The sequence below is a fragment of the Anopheles funestus genome, chromosome 3RL (assembly GCF_943734845.2).
Source record: "Anopheles funestus chromosome 3RL, idAnoFuneDA-416_04, whole genome shotgun sequence".
Classification (NCBI taxonomy): Eukaryota; Metazoa; Arthropoda; class Insecta; order Diptera; family Culicidae; genus Anopheles; species Anopheles funestus.
The window spans coordinates 62,856,057-62,878,784 of NC_064599.1; the positions used below are offsets into that span (position 1 = coordinate 62,856,057).

Sequence of the window (22,728 nt, forward strand, 5' to 3'; positions counted from 1 at the left end):
ACGATCAAGCCCACCATGGCACGTTAGGGTTGATATAGGCTTGTTGGTCGTATCCGGTACATACCTGAACGTTTCCTTCTCATGTGCTTTTCTCTCAGAAAAGCAAAAAAAAAAAGAATGATGTCCTGATTCTATTACCGCACGCAACCATCCGTGGCCGTGAGTCTTCCGATGTTGAGGCGAAGTTTGTACCCAATAGTACTATAGATGTCAGCCCGTTTCTTTCGTTGCTTTCCCCCGAATGTACTTGCACATCACCTACCGGGTACGATGGTCGTCGGTTCTCTCAAGCCGATTACTTCCGGTCGGTCGGAGGTCCTCCCAGTTCGGTTGTTGCAAGGGTGACGTGTTTATGTTGTGCACCAGTCAAAAACCAAGACGATGTCACCGGGAGCTATTAAAAACCTTCACCTCGGCAAACCATCCGTAGCGGAGCCAGCAGGATCCGAAAGAGCAGGGAATGGAAAACTGGTGTGCCACCGGATTGGTGGCATGGGAATTTGAAAGTAAGGGGTTTTAGTTCGATATGGCCACCAACCGTGTGAGAAACGCTATTTGTTCTGAGTGCACCCGTAAAATGGGGTTTCACCCTGGGTGGAAGACAAGGTCGCGAAATATGTTTTTTTTTGCACCATTCTACGCGCGTGACAGCTTCATGGCTCGCCATCAACGTTAATGCGTTCGTTGATTGACAGGAATCGGTGAATGTTGGAAAGCAAAAAAAAAATGGAAATACGACAACCGAAAGAGTTACCCTAGGAAGCAACAGCAGCCAAACACGCGGCGAGACTCGGAGGTGTTCCGAAGCTGGAAGAGGAGTTAGTAGACACGGGTAGTAGTCTAGGTGTCGCTGGCTTTTAGCTGATTATTACACTTGGAAAAACTTTAACGGCAGTACTTTGTGTATGTGTGTGTGTGTTATTGCAGTTTTGTTTTTGTTGGAATTTCTGGAAGTTACTTGAGAAATGCTGAGCAATCCACAACCCTTTTTAGGCGGCATTGCTGTGAGGTAGTCTCCGATGATATTCAGCCTGTATTAAACTGCTGAATGTGATCGAAACAGGGTACTCTGTCGCTGTGGGGAGTTGTCACCGAGAATTTGCATTCAGTTTGTTGAGCAAAACTGCAGCTGCTGCCAAATGTCAATGGGGCGAGATGGTCGATATTCGACGTCACTACAAAACCTAAACGTCCTTCGGGAGTATGGAGGTTACAGTTTAAAGTCATTTGGAACAAAGGTTAAGATACCATTAGGAAAATGAATTGTTTTGAAAACAATAATATAATTTTATAGGTAAATTCTAAATTATTGTGATGTTTCTCATGACGATGTCCAGAGAAAATGGACGTTAAGACATAGTAGAAAATGTGAAAATAACTCAAATGTCCATCATTGTACAATACGGACAACAAAGTGAAATATGCAAAGCTTACGGTAATAAGTTCTGTCACCCTGCGTCAAGACAGGGCGCTGATTAGTTAAGCTTCCCGAGAACCAATCTGTACATCACTGTACATTTCGTTACTTTTCACATATTCATGGTGAGAAATGGTTCCTTTTTTTTAAAGATTAATTGCGCCAAATTGTAGAATCATGTTTCGCCACCTGAAAAAGCAAAGTTAAGTGACCGGCCAACCTGTTGTTGAAACTATCGGTGTCCCGCGATAAGAGACCCGGTAGCATTTAAGCAAGCTGTCATTTCTGATAAAGCAAACCCGGTGGCAAGGAAATAATTACGGTTTAAATCTCACCTGACCCTGTGTGCTTGCTGGTGCGATAATTACCCGAAGCCTGGGAAAGTGGTTGGAATTGTCGCGCCTGAAATTTTGTTGCGGATACGAATAAAAGATTTTGACATGAAAATCCGCGTCTTTTCCGTGACACATTGTCTGTTACCGTTTTGTGTTGTACGGTATACGATGTCCAATGCCGGGAATTCGAGGTCGAGTCGTGTTGAAGTAGAAAAGTAAAGCTTTGTATTAAAAATTCCAACATTTACTTAACTTTTTTGCTAAAAAACGTTAAAGTTGCAATTTTGAAAACGTTTTAGTAATATGATATTTTTAACATTCACAGATGAAGGCGAGGAAGAGGCAACTGGGGAAGGTATGGCCAGTTCAACGCTGCAGAATAACGATACAGTAAAAAGTGCAGTTAGTGATGTGAAAAGTGACAGTATGCTGGAAGACATTACCGATGATGATGGCGAAGGTGATGAGCAAGATTTGGAGGACTCAAGTGACGATGAGACCAACGAAGAAAACACTCGTTGTAAGGATGTAGAAGGTGTGAAAATGTGTGAATTGGAAGTGAGCGGAATGTGTGAAGGAATGTCTCGTGCTGATGCTCCTGTGACACTTACTGCAGAAGTAAAAGTGGATGAACTGAATGCGAAAAGCAATCACATTGTGAAACACATTCCAACAGTGGAGGAATGTGTTGACGGCCGGAAAGGTAAGTTGTCTGCAGTAATGATACTTTACCATTAATTTGTAATTTGTGTGATCTTTTTCTTAAATACCACCAAAGTCGACATGAGTTTGTTCGATAGTTGTGTGTTTTTTAGAATATTGCTGTTTGAAGTATCATTTATTGATCGCCGATTGATTGTTGGGCTTTTGTTTGATGATAACTTCTAAAGACCTCAAGTCCTCATTGATGGATGGATTGTTCAAAAAAGGGAAATATTGCATACTTTCAGGGGTATATACTCAAGAAGACATCCTTCTAGTGAGCCACTTTATTTTTATAACCAAAAACTTTAAGTTTTAGACGACATGATCAATTACTTCATCTGAAAACTTCAGAAATTGATTGCATTAACCAGATTTGTTTTTCTTCTGCCGTGTTGCAATGGGTATTGAAAGTATCAACTACTAAATTATGGATGCATGCGCCCCATTTCTTAGATGAACTGATTAAAAAAGACAAATTGCCAAGTGAATACAATGCGGAAGACGGATAGAAGAAATGTGATAATAAAAAAAAAGATGATCCCGAGCAGGAAAAAAATGAGAAGCAAGTTAATGTTACCCGGTCGCAACGGTCGAACGGAACTCGTAGCAGGGAAAACGGGGCATTGCTTGGTGATAGTGTTTCAGCATTTTTTTTTTACCGAGAAACGAGTATCACGAGACCACACCATCCGATCGGCACATCGGAACATCTAAAGCATGGATCTAGCTCGTGGAAACTCATGACCATGTAAACCCGGAGAAGAACGATGGGGCGAAGCTTCAAAATGGGACGAAGTGGAAAAACTTTGCTTTGGTAGGTTTGGTTGTTTGTGAAACTCTCATTTAGGAGAGTAACTCCTTCGGGAGTTACCGCAGTAATACATTTTCCCAGTGCCATTCGCTCGCACTCGTACACTCGTCTGCATTCGGTGTTTCTTCTCCGTCCCCACTGTGCGAGTGTGATCCTCGGGTGGTCGGTATCCGTACTTGTTGGAGTCCTTGGGGCTTAGTGTGTGTTTCGTAGTTCATCTCGAAATGATACCGACAGGCAACATAATCTTGTGTAAGAAAGGGAACGAAATCACTTGCTTTGCGGGGCACATTAGACAGGGATGAAGCACGAAAGTGAAAGCGGGGCCGGGCAAAAAGCTGGTGAGCTTTCTGTTCGTTAGTTTTTGCCTCCAGCTTGGTGTCCGTGTCCGAACGTTTTGCTGCCGATACGTTTCTGTTTCGTTTCGTTTCCGTCGTTCGTTTGGTCGTTCGTAACTCATTTCCTTGTGGAGCTCATCGGTCCCGAGAGTGCGCTACCCAGGGCCCCCACTTGCCATTTGGTTCTCGCTTCGGAAAATCCCCCCGGGAATCGAACTTTTCCTTCATCGGAGGCGTATTTTCTTCCCCGTCCCCGTTCTGTGGCGCGAACCTTGTTTCGTCCTGGCACACCCCCGATAGGGCAGAACATATTATCCGTCTCCGTTACATCGGAGACCGGTCCTGGGTTCTGGGCTCAGATTTTCATTTTCTAGACCGGGCCGTACCGGGAGTCCGAATGGATCGTTTTGGTGCTGAGTGGCATGACGTCTTGCGTCCTGCTTTGGCTGGCCCTTTTTGGCCGGTGCACATATTGTCCGGGCTGGAATACCGCTGGGAGTGATGAAGGAGTGTCGGAAAGAGAGCAGAAGTGATACATAAGGAGAAAGAAAGCAAGATGGAAATGAAGGTCCATTTCGTCTGTTTCGTTCGTTGCTGGATGAACTGATGGTTTTTCTTGGTCTGTGGGGACTGCTGAAGATCCATGGAGCAGATGAATATCTGCTGTGGGTATGTGGGTAACATGATGTTTCGTCAGTGAGCATCATAATAGGATAGTGCGAATTGTATAGGCTTTTGCCTCATGCCGATCCTGATACCTTATGTTAGGTTTAACTTACTTTATACTGCATATTTGTTAAACAGTATAATATAGTCAATTTGGAGAATATGTTTCTACAGATAAGGAACTATGTAAACGATGTAACTGAGCAAAATGGTTGATAGTTTCTAACCTCAGATGCGTATCATCCGCATTTTCCATTACTATTTCTGAACCGATCGTAAAACAAGAACACTCCCGAAGGACAATTCCCACCAGAGTTAGACGAAAGGAGTGTACATGTGATCTGTGTACAGAAGTAAACCATTCCAAGAAGACACCCAGCAGCACACGAGCAACCCTGATGATGTTAGTGAACCGCACCGATGACGATGATGATGAGCATGATGGCGATGACGACTGTCAAACATGAATGTATGTGGGGATAGCAGGGAGTTGGTTTTGCAATTATCGCTACGACGTCTCGGAAGATCCCCGGAGAGTAACCATTGCCAGCCAACGTCGTTGAAGATTCGTCTTGGGGTTCGCATTTGCGTACTGCTTGTGAGCGGATATTTTGCATTCAGGGTTGAATATATTTCTCTTTGAAACGCAAACCTGCACAACCACGATCCCTGCGGTCGTTCTGGTGTGGCCATCCGGCATCGTTCCGTACCTGATGTCAACATGCACGCGAAAGGCGAAAGGAACGTTCATCGTCTTCGAGAGCTTGCTTAATTTGATCCCCCAAGCGAACTTCGTTGGTCTTCTTTCGTTTAGCCTGACAGAAGAATTCCCACGGGTGTGTCCGCTCCGCTGGTTTGTACGTGCGGTGGCAAACAGTGGTGAAGACGGGACAAAGACGGGACCACGGGTGCTTAGGAGTAGTATTGAGACGTCTTGAAAACAATGGATAGTTTTATCGACATTGACATGCTGTCGACCGTTACGAGTACCGGCACATTGAAAGAAGGATGTCCGTTTTCCTGGTGGAATCATTTTAGCGGGCAAGAATGAAAGTCTTAAGATCAGAATAGTCTCGGAGGATTTGTTGCCTTCGTTCCAGAACGAATGCTGGCCATCCGATGAGCTGGACGAGATGTATTTTAATATGGGAAAAACTGTGTGCTTTCCACATTATTTGCCAGGATCCTCCGAAGTTATTGCATGGCTTGCCAACTGTGAGCGCACAGGTAACTTCGTGATATCCCCGGCTCGAAGTTAGCATTGTGGCAGTGAACTTTGAATATTAGTTTATTGTTGCTGCTGACATATGGAACGATCGTTCGGCCCAGAAGAATAGTATTTAAAGAAACTTGTCCACTATTTGCAACGATTGCACTAGCATCGGATGTCCCCTTTCGGCTGCTTCGGGCAGGTTTATATTGTGCCAGGTTTTGAAGTTTCAAGCATAACCACCTTCCACACGTTAGACCAACCCAATCTGTGCTGTCGGTCGGTAAGGCAGGAGAGGGGCTAAAGTCTGGATTGCCGTTGTCGTCGTTCCCAACATCATAGATTCTGCCGGTTTGCAGAAACTTCTCAGCCTGACTGCTCCCATGGGATGGAAAGGGCTGCGCAACCGATCGATGGATCCAGCGCGATATGGGACGTGTATGTGTGTGCCGGCAAAGGTGCTTACTTGTCAACTGCAAAGAACGGTGATAGTTTTGAATTTTTGCACCTACTTGGGCTTGATGTTGCTGCGATGGTCCAAGTTGTGTTGTCAGTTACCAGTGTGTCGTTCGGTATGACACTGTTATCCCCGTCTCGGTAAGGAAACCACCACACTAACGTCCGTCCGACTGATTAACTTTGACTTCACAAAAAGACGCTTCCACGGTCCCACCGGTGTCACTCAGGGTTTCTTTCTCGCACATATCCAGACACCAGAAAAAAAAATCCGACCACCAAAAAGCATTCGGTGGAGCATTTTGGACGGAGAGGTGGGATATTTAGGGAAACCTGGAAAAGCTCCACAAACTGGGAATGTTGGAATGGATTTTTTTAACTCTATTACTAAGACTTTGAGAATTCTCTATGTACCACGCCAAGCTTACAATGGTTCCCAGGCATGGCCAAAAGGTTTGATATTCTTAGTGTCTTCCGGGCCCTTCCGGGGTAATGTTGTTTACTTTTTCATCCATGTTCCATCCAGTCTCGTCTTGTTGCCTTTCATGTTCTTCCCGCAAGCAAGCTCCTTTTGCACCTGCTCTTATGCTCTGCTCTTATTCCCGCTTTACGGTGCCATCAGGGTCCCGAAGGAATTCCCAGCAGATTGTTATTTTTGTCTTCATACATTCCGCTGGTTTTGTTTTCGCGACCATCGAGCACGGCAATCTTTTGGGGATGTCAATATTGGTTTGAGTTTTTGTTTTTGGTATGCCCAAAATGCTGAGATGACTCGTCGTAGTCAGATCCCTTTTGGCACTCCTGAGCTTTGTTTCACATTTTTGTTGTTGTGTGATGCTGTCATTCTAGACTCCCAATCCCAAAAACCGAGTGAACCGTAGATAAATGAAGAGAGAGAAAAAGACACACTAGTCAACTGGTAGCAGATTCTTATTTTACATGTAAACGACACGTTATCACGCGACATGTATAGTAGTTGTGGTGTAGTAGTCGTATGGGTTTCTATCTTCATGGTGGTAGATTCGATTTGATAGTAGGTGAACTTATTTTCCATATTTTTGCGGTACACATTTCGAGCTTCTTCCCCAAAAAGGAAGTGGCGGGAAGTTTTCCATCCCTCGCAGTACACGATCTCCAGAGACTAGAAGCTGTCTGAAGCGACTCTCCGACCAACTGACAGGGGAAATAGAGCAAAACATCTTGAAGGGTAATGTGCTAGAGACATCTTTCCTGTGCACAAGTGTACTATCGCTTTTCCACGCTCTGTCCATAGACAACGTGCCAGACTGCCAGATCATTCGGAGCAGTCAAAAATAAATCCGCTTTGACAGGTCTTTGCATATGGTTGTAACTGGCAAAGTGCAAAATGCCGAGCACCACCACCGTGTGTGTGTGTGTGTGTGAAATATTTTGTAAGTTCGTTTGTCATTCACATCATTCCATGTTCGGTGTCGCGAAGATGGCAAGGACTACGAATGCGCTTGGTACAGGTCATGGTGCCATGAGGTGAAGAAATTTGACTTCAGGTTCATGGCAGTACACTCGGTAGCGGTGATAAATGTGTGTAATGAATGAATACTGATGTCGGTTCTCTAGAACCACCAGAAGCTTAGTACCAGATGATCCGACTACTCCCGGTAACATTCAGGAAGCTTCAAACCATACTCCGTGGTCTCCCGGGAATAAAAGCTTGGCAAATCAAAGCATCCAAATGTGGCTGTCACCCAGCGGATTGTGGTCTAGTTGGTCTAGCAGCAGGAAACGAATGCAGTGCTGGCGTTCGTCGATGTTGTAATTGACTTTCGTGACCATCATTACCAGGTTCCTATGGGTTCCTTTGGGGCAATCCGAATCCGGTTCTCGGTCGACGTCTATTTGCCGAGACATCTCCACATCAGCGAGGCAAATGGTGGATGTTAGTGGCGAGATACAGCTGTAGCTTTCGATAGTGACTAATGGTTTGCTACCTGGTGAATTGCCTCCATCTTTAGCTACTACCAGGATGTGCGTCTGTCTGAGCGTCCTGCAAAAGCCGGGAACGACCAATGAAGGTAGTGCCCGCAAAAGCTTTATTCCTGGAAAGTGGTTGCTCGTACCATCGTGCGCCTTCGTGCGGTTGGTTCCAATACTAGGAACGAAACGAATTCTGATTAGCAGAAGTCTCGCGAGATTTCCTCACGGGACAGACGAGACATACACACAGCCACGCCGGCACGCACGGTGTATACGGCCTGTTAGGAATCTTTTCCACCCCATCCTAAGCTCCTACGCTCTCGTTCACACAGCAGCAGCACCAGGTGGAAAGGATGTCTCTTTGATAGTGTGTACTTTACTGTCGGAACCTTCCTCCTTCGTAACGCTGTGTTGTGGTGCTGTCCCGGGATCTACACACTTGTCCAACGACAACGATGCTGATGATGATGACGTCGACCATAGAGCACACCTACGAATCCGTCGAGTTTTCATCCCATCTCCTGGTGACAACAAGGACGCCGGTATCCAAGCGGGAAGGAGACATTCGTTGGGGCGACCCTTTTTTTTCTCTCGATATAGAAATATACATAATTCTCCGGTAGGCTTATATTATTTCTCCACACTATTTTGCCAGCATCGGTCGGTTAAGTTCGCGCTGGTAGTACGGCGACGGTCGAGTTAGGATACACGGGGTATTCCGGTGGGAATTTAAACGGCAGTAGGAGGGTATGAGTTGATGAGAGACAGCATCTCCGCATCCAGACTTCTGGCTACTAGTGGTCGGCGGGTATACAAGTATAAGCAATTTAGAGTACGGAAACCCTTGGTAGCAGTGGGGTTCTAGCTTCTCTCCCATCAACCGTGGACGACCGGCGCTGGTCGGTGCTTGTGTAGGTGTGCAGGAACCGATGGTACGGGATATTTTTCGCCAAACCATCCGGGAATATCCCGACCAACGCAAACCCGGAGGTCGTTGCTGGTACGTGGAACCGAATCAGAAGCTAAGGTTGTTATTATTACACACTTTGTGCTAGCCGTTGTCGCGGCTCGGTTAGTACGGGCAGTGTTTTTTTTTGTTTATTTGGGTTCTTGCTTTCCCTTTCTAACTCTCATGCCGTCATGCTGCAACTAATTCTAGTGCTTCCAACATTCCGGGTGGTTGGTGGAAGGACTCGGATGCAGTAGGTCGAATTTCTAAAGGGACCAGAGTTTATGAATATATGAGTGAACCCGACAGTGTGTTATTTTTTGGTTTTCCTATTTTCCCTATTTTCATCGTGAGCTAAGTTATAACTCAAATTGGTCATCGTTGCAGAACGGGGCAGGTTTTCCCCCGTCGTACCAGCGGAAGCTTGTCTCCAATATGTCTGCTTACGAGCGCAACTAGTTGTGGCGCGAAATATGGGCCAATGGTTGTATCTAAACCTTGTTCTATATCCTCTCTCAATTAGTTCCACTAAATTTGACTTACCGCATAGTGTAAATTTTTGATTATGCATTCTTGTGGTTTGGGAGCCAGTAGGAAGATTCGTCTGGTACTGTTATGAGTAAAAAATTTCACACCTATTGCTTTAAATTAATTATATATCTTGGTTTATCTGCTTTTTAAAGTTTATTTTATTTTATACGTAATGCAAACATTCTTCACAGAGGTTGTAAGTTAAATGTCTGTGTTAAGCAATAGACATGCAAATAATATTGCATGTTGTATGTCCTCTTTGCCAGCTTGGGTGCTGTTTGCCATGGTAATAAAATAAGTTTCAGTTTGATGTTGTTTAGATAATGTTATGCCACCTTTACCCCGTCTGTTTCGAACCTACCGTAAGGAAATGATCAACATTTGTATGTGACCAAGGACAATTCTGCCCGAGCACTTCGGTTGCAAATTTTGGCAAAACTCCCTAAAATAATGTCACCGGTTCGTTGCTGTCTATTTGTGTCCATCACAGTTGATCTCCACAGACGAAGAAAAGTGCAATTCATTGTCGATTGGAGCGTTGGGATTTGAATGTCACTTCTCTTCTCACCTTCCTGCCTCGGTGTTTGTTTCGGGGGCAATGTCCCGGTGCACGCATGCACCATTTTGAGTGGGTGTTAAAGATGCGATAATTATTTATGCAACAACCATCACCTTGTTGGTTGCAGTTGGTCGCACGGCGACTGGTCCCACATGGTGGCGGCACAGCCATGTTGTTCCCGGCGCAAAGCCGGTAGTGGTTGCTGATGATCCCAGCGGGCTTGACGCTTAGGCGTACTACTAAATGCAGTACACGCGGTTATTGTTGTAGCTAGTTGGGCTAGTTGTTAGGATCGTGCCATTACTATTCGGTCGTTTCGGGGCGGGATAATGGTTGTCCGGTGTGTGGGACAAACCGTCGCGCAAGCGGTACATGCGTTTGTTATGCGCGAAACAACCGGCGACCCGCGGCGAGGCAACATCCGCATCCGTACAAATTCCCTAATCAATGTGTTAGTATCTCTGCGCGGATGTTTAGCAGAGGGTTTTTGGTAGCGTACGTTCTGCTGTTGCCCTCTGGTGCACGGACTAGCTGTTTTGATCACACGCAAAATTTCACACCAAACACCCGCGAACTGGCGGCGGGTCTCACTTGGGTCGTTTATATGACGTGTGAGGTATTCACAACCCACTCACAGCATTGATGCACAAGGCGTCAGTTTGCGGTCCAATGTGTGAATGTGATGGAATTCACACGCAGGAAACGTTTCCAAGCCATTGACGTTCCGTTGTTTTGCTGTTCCCTCCGAGGGGAATAATGTTGAAAGATGACGCTTGATGGCAATGCTGTTATGAATTCGCTAATAACTACAGCATGTAAATCAAGCGTTAGTTGCAAAATTATCTTTCTTACACATATTATAATATTATACAATAATTGTTGTAAATAAAAAATGCTTTAATGATACAGACATTTTAAAAATAAGTATAACAAGCTATTACTAAGAATTTGTGTGTTGCAGGAGTAATAAATCAGCTGATAATAAGCGCGAGAGAGAATCCTTTTGAGATATAAACAAATAAACAAAAACAGAATAGAAGCAAGGATAAACATGAAATCAAAATGAAAATTTGCGCCACCGCACTAAAGGATGTGTGTGTTGTAGTGTTGGGTCAAGAGCGAAAGAGGTACCTCAATCGCTCAGCTCATCATATTGTGCGTGCTCCCGCACAGCCCACGCGAAAAAGAGGTAGCTCCGTACGGAGCGCTACACACAGGAGCGATTGTGCGATGCGCTCCCATTTGAAAATTTCACAAGGCTATAGCCTTAGATTTTTCGGGAAATTTAACAAAATTTATAAATGTGATATATTTTAATGCGAATTTGTTGCAATAAGTTTCTTTTCACTCAAATAATGCTTTCAATTAAAAAAAGAATAAAAAAATAGAAAAAAATTAAAAAAAAATTTCCACTCGAAAATTTCATAAGGCTTACCCCTTACGTTTTTTTTGAAAAAATTTGCAAAAAAAATTAAATTGATTTATTTTAATGCCAATTGGTTTAAAAAGGTTTCTTTTCACCCAAATAATGCTTTAAATAAAAAACAATAAAAAATTATAAAAAATATTAAAAAATGTTTGAGAAAATGTAAAATTTTCCTCATTTTTGCACCAAGTTTTGGCTATAACTCGGTCGGTATCCAACGGATCGCCAATCTTTAACCTGTGGTCGATAGATGGCACCAATGGCTACATTTTCTTCTTGGACGGCTATTCCCTCAGATGTCTGTGCCAGAAGTTATTCGAGGAACCAAGTTCCATACCCTGTTCGAGAAAATATAAAATTTTCCTCATTTTTGAGCAATGTAGCAAAATTGAAAAATGTGGTATATTTTAATGCGAATTTGTTGCAATGTGTTTCTTTTCACTCAAATAATGCTTTAAATTTAAAAAAGAATAAAAAATCAGAAAAAAATTTTGAAAAAATTTTCCACTCGAAAATTTCATAAGGCTTACCCCTTACGTTTTTTTGAGAAATTTTGCAAAAAAAAATAAATTGATTTATTTTAATGCCAATTGGTTGCAATGTGTTTCTTTCCACCCAAACAATGCTTTAAATAAAAAACAGAATATAAAATTAAAAAAAAAATAATAAAAATTTGAAAATTTCATAAGGCTTTAGCTAGTGGGTCAAGAGCGAAAGAGGTATTTCTATCGCTCCGGTCATCTTATTGTGCGCGCTCCTTGTGGTGCGAAACTTCGCTCCTGGGAGCGCATCGCACAATCGCTCCTGTGTGCAGCGCTCCATGTGGAGCTACCTCAAGCGCACCGCACACTTTAGAGAGGGAGAGCGGTGCGCTCCGCTCTTGCAAAAGAGCTACTTGACCCAACACTATGTGTGTGTGCTCTGACGAACCTTTTTCTCTCCATAACTCGCTATCAACAGTTCCATAGGAATGCTGTGAGAGCGCACTGTTTGTCCCCATTTGCAGTCGTAAACGGATGCGTTCAACCATCCCTACAGCATCCCACAGGATCTCATATTCCCTTCTCAAACACATTGCGCTGTATATGTCACCCTTTCTCACTCTCTCTCTCCCTTTCCCTCGAAAATAGTCTGGGGTCTTCCTATCTGGTCCATTTGCGTTCCGTTTTTCCGTTAACATTTCCTTCACTGTCTGGCTGTCCGTTTCCCGCGAGTGTCGTATACGCGGATGGAGCACACTACCGGAAGCCCGACCGAGTATGACCCCGCACCCGATGTGAACGAACCAACTCCAGGTCCAGTTGGAATATCTCGGCTGTGATGTACCGGCAATGAGCCGGATCGGGAGGAGGGTGCGCGGATGAGAGCAGGTCGATCCTCGCGGGATCAAATAAATATATATTCTGATATTAATATATGTAAAAAGCAATTGCCACTAATTAGCATTCATGTGGTTGTCGTTTTGTCGACGCTGGGCGTCTGTATTGAAGCTCACCCGTTTTCGGTTCGTTCCATGGTGGTCAGGATCATCGGGATGCTTTCGTCTTCCCCTTTTGCCATATTTCTCCCTCGGGGGAGGATCCTATTTGTGCATAAATATCTAAAATGAAGCAACCGTCGCTACACCTATTGCTCCCATTGCAATACCGTGGCGCTTCCCGTGTTTATTCATTGTTCACAATTCGTTCGCGAAAATTTTGTTTGAAAACAATGATAAAAAGAGATAAATAGAGAGCGAGAGAAAGAGGAAGAGTCATTTAGAGAGAACACCACCGCGAGAGGGATATAGTGAGAAACCTGCGATAGAGATAGGATGTGGGAATTTTACCGAAAATATGGTCCACTGTCGCAATTAACCAGGGACGAAACATCCTGAAGGCAAATGCGCTGCTGTGTCGTTCCCGTGTGCGTCCGAAGCTGTGCTATTTCCGTTTTACTTCGTTACTGCTGTGGCTGTTTGCTGCAGCCACTTTTCACTATTATCGAGAAAACTCCCGCAGGTGGACATTGGGTTGTAAATGTGAAAGTTTGGAAATTTGTTTATAGCATATTAATGCTTCTCATGGCAGATTTAATATTGCCACAGGAAGCATAGTAAAAATTGTTGTTAGTGTAGAACATTACAACTATATTTGTATACTTGATTTGCCATTAATTAGTCATAAATCTAAAAGGTTTTTTGCATAAACATTAATTATATATCTTGAAATCCTGAAGAGTAATCAGTTCGCCGGAGCCATGTAAATGAGCATGATCTAAGTGTTTTAGATTAGAGAAGTACTATGGGCTATTCTTGATGTTTCGGCTTTACAATTTCAAGAGATCCGGGTCTACCTTTTCTGTTTTTGTTTGCCTTTTGTTTGACACATGTAATCAATAGAATAGGAATTTTGAGGAAATTCATTTCTTACACCAAGAGATCTCAGAGTAGGTAATATATTAATAGATAGTATGTTCTATACTAACATTATATTAACAGCCATTAGACGATGCATTTTCAACAAAAATAATTTTTGTGCGAATAAGGAACAGCTGTATAAAATATTAAAAAGGTGTACGAGGTCTATTCCTACCTCATCCATAGATGATTTCTTGCTATCCCTTGAAGAAACTGGTCTTCAAACATGGCCAATGTCACACTATTTTTAAGACTATTTGTACGATAGGTTTTTTAAGCAAATCTTTACAAGTCCCAGCCTTTGCAACTCATATAAGGTAGAGATCATGATAAAAGTCCTCTGGAAATGGAAATGGAAGCTATCTTTAAACGAATGCCACTGTCTTTTACTAAAATCAATGCAAACAGAAAAAAAAAACATATTTTCCACAATTGAAATAAGATGAGGCCGGCTCAGTGAACAGTCAGAAGATGGTCCACAAAAGTCCCAAAGTTTTTCCAACTCCATAAGCAGTCCACTGGGGTTGGCTGGTTCCGCACCTCAACCAATCCTTAAAACAGCTCCAAGTTTGAGTAATTAAATTTTCAGCTAAACGATGCTAAGAATTAAGAACTATAATCGAGACGTTAGTCTCCACCTCGATGCCCATTCATCCCATCAGAAGGGCGCGGTACCCTTTTGCAACCATTCGTACGATCCTTCAATTCAACTGCTCTCATCCCCGACATACACACACTTTTCGATTGGAAACGGAAACTGTCTGGAGAATAGCCTATCGGAGAGTTCAAGATTTTGTTGGGTAATGGAAAAAGAAGTGATTCCTGAAATAATTCGTGCAGCTGTAGGTGGAGGAGATGGCGATCGATTGCATGTATCTGAGATTAAAGAATTGCACCAAAGGCCGAAGAACTTTTCTGCGCCGTTCAAGGAACGCTCGGCAATTGGAACCGTGTCTGGCCTGGGCTGTACTAGGCCTTTTGGGGGTACGTCTACTGCGGATGCTCCGCACTTTGCCATTCTTCGTTTAAAGGGGAGTTTGTTTTTTTCTTGCAATGGTCTCTTATATTTTTGGTGCGTTGGACATTGCGTTATGAATCAAAAAAGGAAAGTGGGGAAAACCAATTTGCTATCGTCTCCGGGATATGAGATTCTGGCTCGAAGAAATGGACCTGGGTACAATATTAAGTCATGCTGTGGAGCGAGGGAACAAAACAACTTGGATGCATCTTTTGAATTTGCACTAGCCAGACGGTTGGTTGGAAAGCTTTTTTGATTCCTCGTATTTTCGAATGTCTTGATTTTCTAACATGATTTGGCTAGATCGCATCGAAATTGATCGTCACATTTGCATGGAACCATCGACCAACCGTTGGGTTTTGCATGCACCTTCGCTTCCAAATATGAATGGTTCCCCAAAAGCCAACCGTAAAAACAACCATGGGCTCTTCAAATTGTTCTTCGAGAGTACCTTTTTCTTTTCGACTCAACAGAGCTAACCGGAAGAAAAGAAACACACGGAAATGGTCTCGTTGTCCGTTGAGGAGTGCGGGAAAGACTTGGAAGGTTTGCCCATTCCGGTGCACCCCATTTTTCGTACGGAAATAAGGAAATCAGATATTCTTATTATAGCCGCACAAGAAGCCACACCATTCTGGTATATCGAAGACGATACGTAGGGTGCTGTGCAATCCGATTTCACCCGTTGCTTTCCATTTGTGGCAAGGTAGTGCTCCAAAACGCAACAACGTAATCAGGTGAAGGGAAAAAAATCTCCCTTTTTTCACCAACACCAGTAACCACGTTCCGGTAACCGGTCTCTTAACGAGGAGCAAATTTTCTCAGCACTCGGGAAATCGGGAAAGCGTCATTTTTTATTCATTGCGATTTTGAGCAGATTTTTCGACCGAGCAATCGACGCGCGGTGTCTTTCGGTGTCTACCTTGTCCAAGCTGCCGGTTTAGCTTGCGGATTGTTCCGTCCGAATTTCACCGAATAGTGGTGGCTTGGTTTTTTGGTGTAGATTGTCTTAAAAGAAAAGGTAGCTGCATCTCTTCTTGCTGAATGAAAATGTGCAATAATAGCGTTGGTTGCATTTATCTGCAATTTTCCACTTCGTTCTGTGCCGTTGCTGTTTGTGGTGCAATGAAACGAGATTTGTTTCAGCTAAACTACCCCACAGAACAATAAAATCTACATCTTTTCCCTTGGCCCGATACTTTGATGCAGAATTCTAGAATGATAAAGTTATTTTTTTGTAATATTTTATTTTATGTAGAACTCCTCCGTCATTCGAAGATCATACGTGGCGTATAAAAGATTCTGATGCTCCGATGTAAAATAGTAAAATTGAATTCACCTGTGTTACATTCCCTTGGCGAATTCGGATTGTTTTTCATTTATTTCTATTGCTACATCATGATCCGTATCAGGGAAATAATCAATTTGACCCAGTTCCATCACTTTTCATCGAATAGGAAATTCAGAAGAAAAAAATATTCACAAGCAAGTTTTAGACATGGCATACCTGGAAGAGTTGACCAGTTCATGGAGAAGTAAAAATAAAGAGTAAATGAATAAATAAAGCTAGCAACAACGCAAAATCTTCCACAGATTCCCAAAAACAATGGCAAAGCAGTACAGTAGCAGCAATCCGACACCCAAACGGCAACGACCCAATGGTTCATCTCGTTATCTTTGCACGCTACAGGGAACCGAACCGGGTTTGGTGCCATGTTAGTTTCTGCGCTAGCGTTTGCACCTCCTTGCCAATGATTCTCCAAACACTCTACCCTCCTTTTCGGTGGTTACCGTGTTGGTGTTGGCTCACCAGCCATAAGCGAATCTCTAGAGAGTTGTTCACCTTCACCATTCGTCCGACACCACCTGCTTGCACTTTTATAAATCCAGCACCAGGACACTATACCATCGAGTTCTGCCACGATGCCATTGTTCTCCTTAGTGCTACGGGGGTTTTTTTTTTCTTTGGCTCCCCAGGGGGAACCGGGGCCATCTCTGGGTTACTCCGATGGTACTCTACCGTCGTTTCGATCGTAATTCCGTTCCGACATTTCGTTCATTTTATGGATGCGCATTCTCCCGGGAATGTCCCCAACTTCTTCGACAACTGGCAGGACGTTGCCGGTGTTGCGAAAGGGCAGTACCAGTGCCAGTGGTTTGAAAGACGGGGAGGGAGGAGTATGGGTAGCGCCCCACCAATTCAAAGCTTAGAGGAGGTCCCAGAGCACCCTGAAGTGTAGTACCAGTACCAGTGGTAGATATGAATGTGTGTGAACCAAAGCAAGAGAATAAGGGAGAAAGCTTCACAGACTACTTGCAGCTCTGTCCATTTGACAGTTTGCGGAAGAATAGAACCCCTCAACGTGTTGTGTGTGTGAGTGTGTCTAAGGATACCAATAGCACACACACACACATACACACATTCAGTACCAACAGTCGTAGTCATTCGCCTTCAAGTCCCTTCAACTTCGGAGGTGCTCCCCAGTGGCCATTTCTTATGCTTGAAAATCCGAAACACAACTCCGAACTTTCACGATATATCTCCCAGGCCGGTCGGTACGGTTCCAGAAGCGGATGCCGTTTCGGTCCGGTTTTGTGACTCGTTTCACCATCCCCGATGGCCATCGCCATCGTGCTATAAAGCAGCACGCGCTTACCGAACGCAAACGGAGCAAACGGGAACGCGTACCTCCCATCGGACGCCATCTGTTGGTCCCCAAGCAAAAAAACCTAATCCTCTGCCCAAAACCAGTTGTCACTAAAACCTGGGCACTCATGGCAGCCGCTCTTGATGGTCTCTCATTCTTTTTTTTTTTGGAGTTCCTCCCGTGTTCCGGCACATATTTCCGCCCGTTGTCGGTATGTCCTTGCGTGACGATACTGAAAGCCCCAGGAGATGCCGAAGAAATGGTAAGCAAATACTCATGTTTGTGTGGTGTTGCTGTACGTGTGTTTTTTTTTTGCTCCTTCCTCATGCTTGGTTCACAGTCATGCGTTTTTTTATGTATTTCAGCAATGTCTCAGTGACAAGAGGATGGTTCAAAAATGTGGTCCCCTTTAGACACTTCGGTATCTAGAGCAGGTCGAGGAGTCGTACATACCCCAGCCCAGCAACCGGAACGGTTGTTCAGGGAGAGACGTCCGAGCCGTTGGCTTTTCTTGGCATGTCGTGTATAAGCCTTTTGCCCAGGCGTCTGTGCTTTGCTCGCAAAAAGCGCGCGAAACACATCTCTTCCAAACGGCAGTTGGCAGTTTTCCGTCGCATTATACGACACCGCTGAGAGTACGAAAGTCAAATCGAACCATTGAACAGGGCCGCATACACACTTCTCTAGTTTTCGGTGATCTTAAACCCCGCCCGGTGGTCTGGACGGTTTTTTTCTTCTCCTTGGTGCTGTATATCGCACAGGCAGCGGTGAAAAAAACCTTATATTCACATCTTTGCAGAAGACATTTCACTCTAAAGTCACGAGGTCAGCACACCGGGAATACCCGCGTGGGGATAGAAAACGGGTGCATATTTGGGTGTTTGTGATGGGATGGAATGCCATGTACGTATCAGGTGACTCAAACGGAAAAAATAAACTCATACTCAGGTGTGCGATGAATGTAGGGAAGAGGTACCGCACAACTAACGTCACAAGGAGTCTTCAGCTGCACCACCGTACTGTCAACTTCTGGGTCATAACGAGTCACTATGTACAGGTGTGTAGAGCTTAGTACTCGCTTCTGTGGCTTATACCCATGGGAGAGCGTTCCTATTCCTTCACGGGCGTATCTTGGCGATGTTGAGCCCTGTTCCTAGTTGAACCTTGTCATTTCCTAGTCACCTGGTTACCCCTTCGGGTCATACAGGCTAGAGAAGATTTCATTTCATTTGGTTCCTTTCCACTTGTTCTCCGAACAACATACGAACGTTTGGTCCTCTTGATGGTTCCGATGCTCTGATCAGCTGCAAGCAATATACATCTGCGTATTTCAGATCGTCAATGTCGACCAATGTGTTGGTGGTGTTTATTTTTGCAAAAGCGACCCACTTCACAATCATCATTACCACCTACCCAACCTATCCAGATAGAAACATCCAAAAAGAGGAAAAAAATAATAATACAAAAATGAACACAAAATCGATAAGAAAAATGGAGACGGATAGCGACTGAAGATAAATTTCCCATGGGGTTTCACTTTTTGAATATAATTGCGAGTGTGCTTGCTCGTCTACTGCCTCCACGCTGGCCGCCTCCGGTCGCTAGCTGTCGGCAGTAAGCATCACCGCATGCCGATTCCGGTGGATAAGTGTGAAAGGCAGTGGAAGCTTCACAGCTCCCAACGGGATGGCACCTCTGTCCAATGGTAGAGTTGAAGAAACAAGGAATTGTCCAGGGAATTGGCACTCTGGCTTTTCACGAGCTTCCTAATCGAAGTGGCAGGTTTCACAGGATGAAGCTTTTTTTTCCCCGTGCATTGATTGTTGTCAGGTCAGTCGTTCGTACAGGTAATGGATTTTACCATGCTCGATTATTGCGATTGATGCAACTCATACGAAGCATCGCCACGGATTTGTATTACTAGTTTGAAGAATTTAATGTCGAAATCTTGTCGAAACTAATGTTTTTTACGGGTGTTTTAGTTTCGTTATTATTAACAGTGACTTGGTAGTGGCAGTGATGACCAGGTCATATTACTAAAACTTGAGTATATTAATTGCATTTTCAAATTTATTAACTGTTATTTACTATGTTCGGATAATATCAGGTAATTCACGTTTGATACTTCTTGTCTTGGGTCACCAGTTTCATAGTTCAAGGCCATTCAATTTCTGCTTGGTTTCATGAGGACGGCCTAAAGAGACTTCAAGCTTTTAAAGCCTTTTTCGTCATACTGCCTGCCGAGTCTGAGTCGTTGCAAGATACAGAACTTTTCCATCGTGCTTTAACAAATCCTTCATCAACTCAAAGGTTTTCGTTGGCTTCGGACAGAGTTCACGTTTTAAAGGTTTATGTGAGAAGTGGGACTATATTATTTTGTACTGAAAAACTCAATGAATGAGAGGTATTCACATTGAAGGAGTTTAGTATCAAACAGTTAAATACCAAATGTCATTAATCAACCTTCAATAACATTTCAAACCCTAACCCCTTTATAAGAGCACCATTTCGTGTAGGTCAATTCAATTTCCATCGGAAAACATTTTATACCCAAAACAATTCTGTATTTATTACTAAGAGATTTTAATTACTCTACTTTACAGCTGTTGAATCAGTTCAGAACAAATTAACCTTTGATAATGCATCGGTACAGTCCAGTGATTCTGTGGAGCGACCGCAGGAAATGGATGGTGTGGAAGATAAACATGATAACGATCATGAGGAAATCGATGATGAACCTGATGATGATAATGACGATGATGTGGAAGACGATGATGAGGACGAAATAGACGACGAGCTGATTGAAGATGACGATGACGAGGAAGGTGATCATGTGCGTCTTGACGGCGATGGTCAGGATGTTGAGGATGATGAGTTCACATCGGACAGCTTTTGCTCAGGTAAGTAGTTTATAAATTATTCCTTTTTTACTGATTACAAACTATGTTTTAAATATTATAATGTGATGTTTAAATTCATATAAGAATGGGATGGTTAAGCAGAACACTAATATTTAGAAAAACGTCGGAAAAGGAACTTCCCACAAAAGACACCGCGGATAAAGCAAGTAGACATTTTCCCTGACGCAAATAAATCTTGCAAACGGAATTAGTTCTCAAGATATCGTTTAAGTACACCAACAGAACGTTCACTGCTGTTTCGCCACGTATCGGATCCATTTACAAATGCCGGCACGGTTTCTGAACGCACCTTTTTGCCATAGATATCTTCATTGAGTAGTGTAAAAGAAGTCACCATTCTTTGTGCTTCTAAAATCACCCTTATCCTCGTGGAAATACGCTTCACCTCTTTGTCGTGCAGCGTGGCCTGCGAGGTGCTGGAGGTGATGGACTTCCATTTCGTTATAAGTACGATGATGATGATGAGACGGATGATGAATCTACCCCGCCTTCCAACAGCAACTATGCTCATGATTGCCACGATGCCTTCTACACAACCCGTGCTGTCCAATTTTGTAAAACCTAAACGTAAGGGATGTGTGTGCGTTAAGGGGATAAGCCGTAACCTATAGCTACCGGTGTAGGAACCCTCCAAAGATCCCATTTGGATCTTCCCATCCAAAGAAGGGAGGAAGGGAAAGGGACGAAAAGAGGGCTGACAGAAGGGACATTGATGAATAATTAAGCCCGTTGTTTCTATTTCGGCCCAGTTTGTTTGTTTGTGGAGCAGCAGTTCTTTCAAAAGCTCAAACCGCCCGTACAAATCTTTCCAGCGAAAGAGCAACGAATCTTACCAAATACGAGTCGGTACCACTTTTTTGACCCATCCATCCATTCTATCCATTCTTGAGAGTGTGATTTACGACCAGTACCGACCGGTGAGTTATGCAAATTTTATCTAAATCGTTCGGGCGTCTTGTGTGGTATCACATGTCTTAAGAATGTTTCTGTCCTGTCCCTTAGCAGTGGATGTGATGGGTAGTACAGGGTATAATTGTGAGCTAATTTCTTACCAGTCTTAAGACACTGACTCGTACGTTGAATGATAACCCCCACATTAGATGGGAGGGGGTGGATGAACTAGGATGGAACTAGAAGAAGATGAAGAAGCACGAAAAATCACTGTTATCTTCCCTTGGTTAAAAAGTGTTTTTCAGAGCTTCTGATTTATGTCTCATTTGTCTTGTCTCCCATGTTTATAATACTGAACCATAATTCTTATCGCCTTTATGATATAAAAGGAACTATTCCCCAAGGTGATGGATTGTATGTATTGGTTGAAAAATTTCACGAAGAAAACTTTTCATCACTTTGTTTTAACTTTTTAAGTTGTTTTACTGTAACCATTTTAGTCACACACCAAAGTCATATAATCTTTGTCCTTTTAGCTGTCTGTGGAATTCAAGTGACATACCTCGCATCCAGTAATTTAATGGCAATTCCAAATTTGTTCATCAAATATTAACCTACACCGACCGCTGTTCTTTTCTTAGCGTACCTTCACGTGTCTTTTAGTGCTTCTATTTTCAATGCAACCGTCCTCCAATGTGCTGTCGACGGGATTTGTAGATTATTTTCACTACTTTAGCGGACAATTTCCGTCTCCGTCGGGTTTGGGGTAATGCCACAACCGGTGATTTTCTCTGGGGAGAAATGTGAAGATAATAAATTATCCAAAAACGATTGAATGTGAATGTGGCAACTCGTGATGGGTTGATGCCCGTTTGGTACACGGTGTTTCGGTTTTCGGTACCCGAACTAACCGGCCTACGACTGTTAAATGAGTTCGAAATAGTTCACCCATCCACCGGGAGGATGGTTCGAGGATGCTTGATAAAACTTTCACGCCGTTTGGAAAAGTCACAAGTGTGGGTGCAACGAAGATGTTTCCCTTGGCAAAAAAACATCAGGTGAAAGTGAAGAATCAATGAAGTTGTGTATAATTTAAAAGGGGGCCCCATTTAGCTGACAATAAACACCAAAAACAATCACGCACATTTCCGTCCGCGCGCTGGTTTGCGAAGGATTGTGGTAAAGAACATGGCAAACATACGACAGAAGAAAAAAAAGAGCAAACAATCTCACCTTTCGAGTCGAGGTGAAAGAGCAATAACGAAACTTCCGAAACGGCAACGCTAAACACGGAACCGGAAATCCTTCGCTCGTTAACTTTATTTGCGCTCCGTTTGGCACGGTGCAATAGAGATCAAGCGTTGGAAACGGAATGCGAATGGGTACGGGAACGATGATTCGTCTCCGTTTGTCTACATTAGGCCGCTAGTGGTATGGGTACGATGGGCGATACAATAGGCGACACAACTACGGCGCGTTACCTACTACCAGTCGTG

At 43.6% G+C, this 22,728-nt stretch overlaps 1 protein-coding gene across 2 annotated transcripts in view; it reads left to right on the forward strand.

Moving 5' to 3' along the window:
• The window catches only part of LOC125767310 (zinc finger protein 423 homolog), an 86,758-nt gene that overhangs the window by 7,496 nt on the left and 56,534 nt on the right, over positions 1-22,728 (forward strand). For both annotated transcript variants that reach the window (XM_049433759.1, XM_049433758.1), the window contains exons 2-3: positions 2,078-2,455; positions 20,024-20,320. In XM_049433759.1, the coding sequence (XP_049289716.1) occupies positions 2,110-2,455; positions 20,024-20,320 (643 nt within the window). In that variant the 5' untranslated portion in view covers positions 2,078-2,109. The remainder of the gene's footprint in view (positions 1-2,077; positions 2,456-20,023; positions 20,321-22,728) is intronic.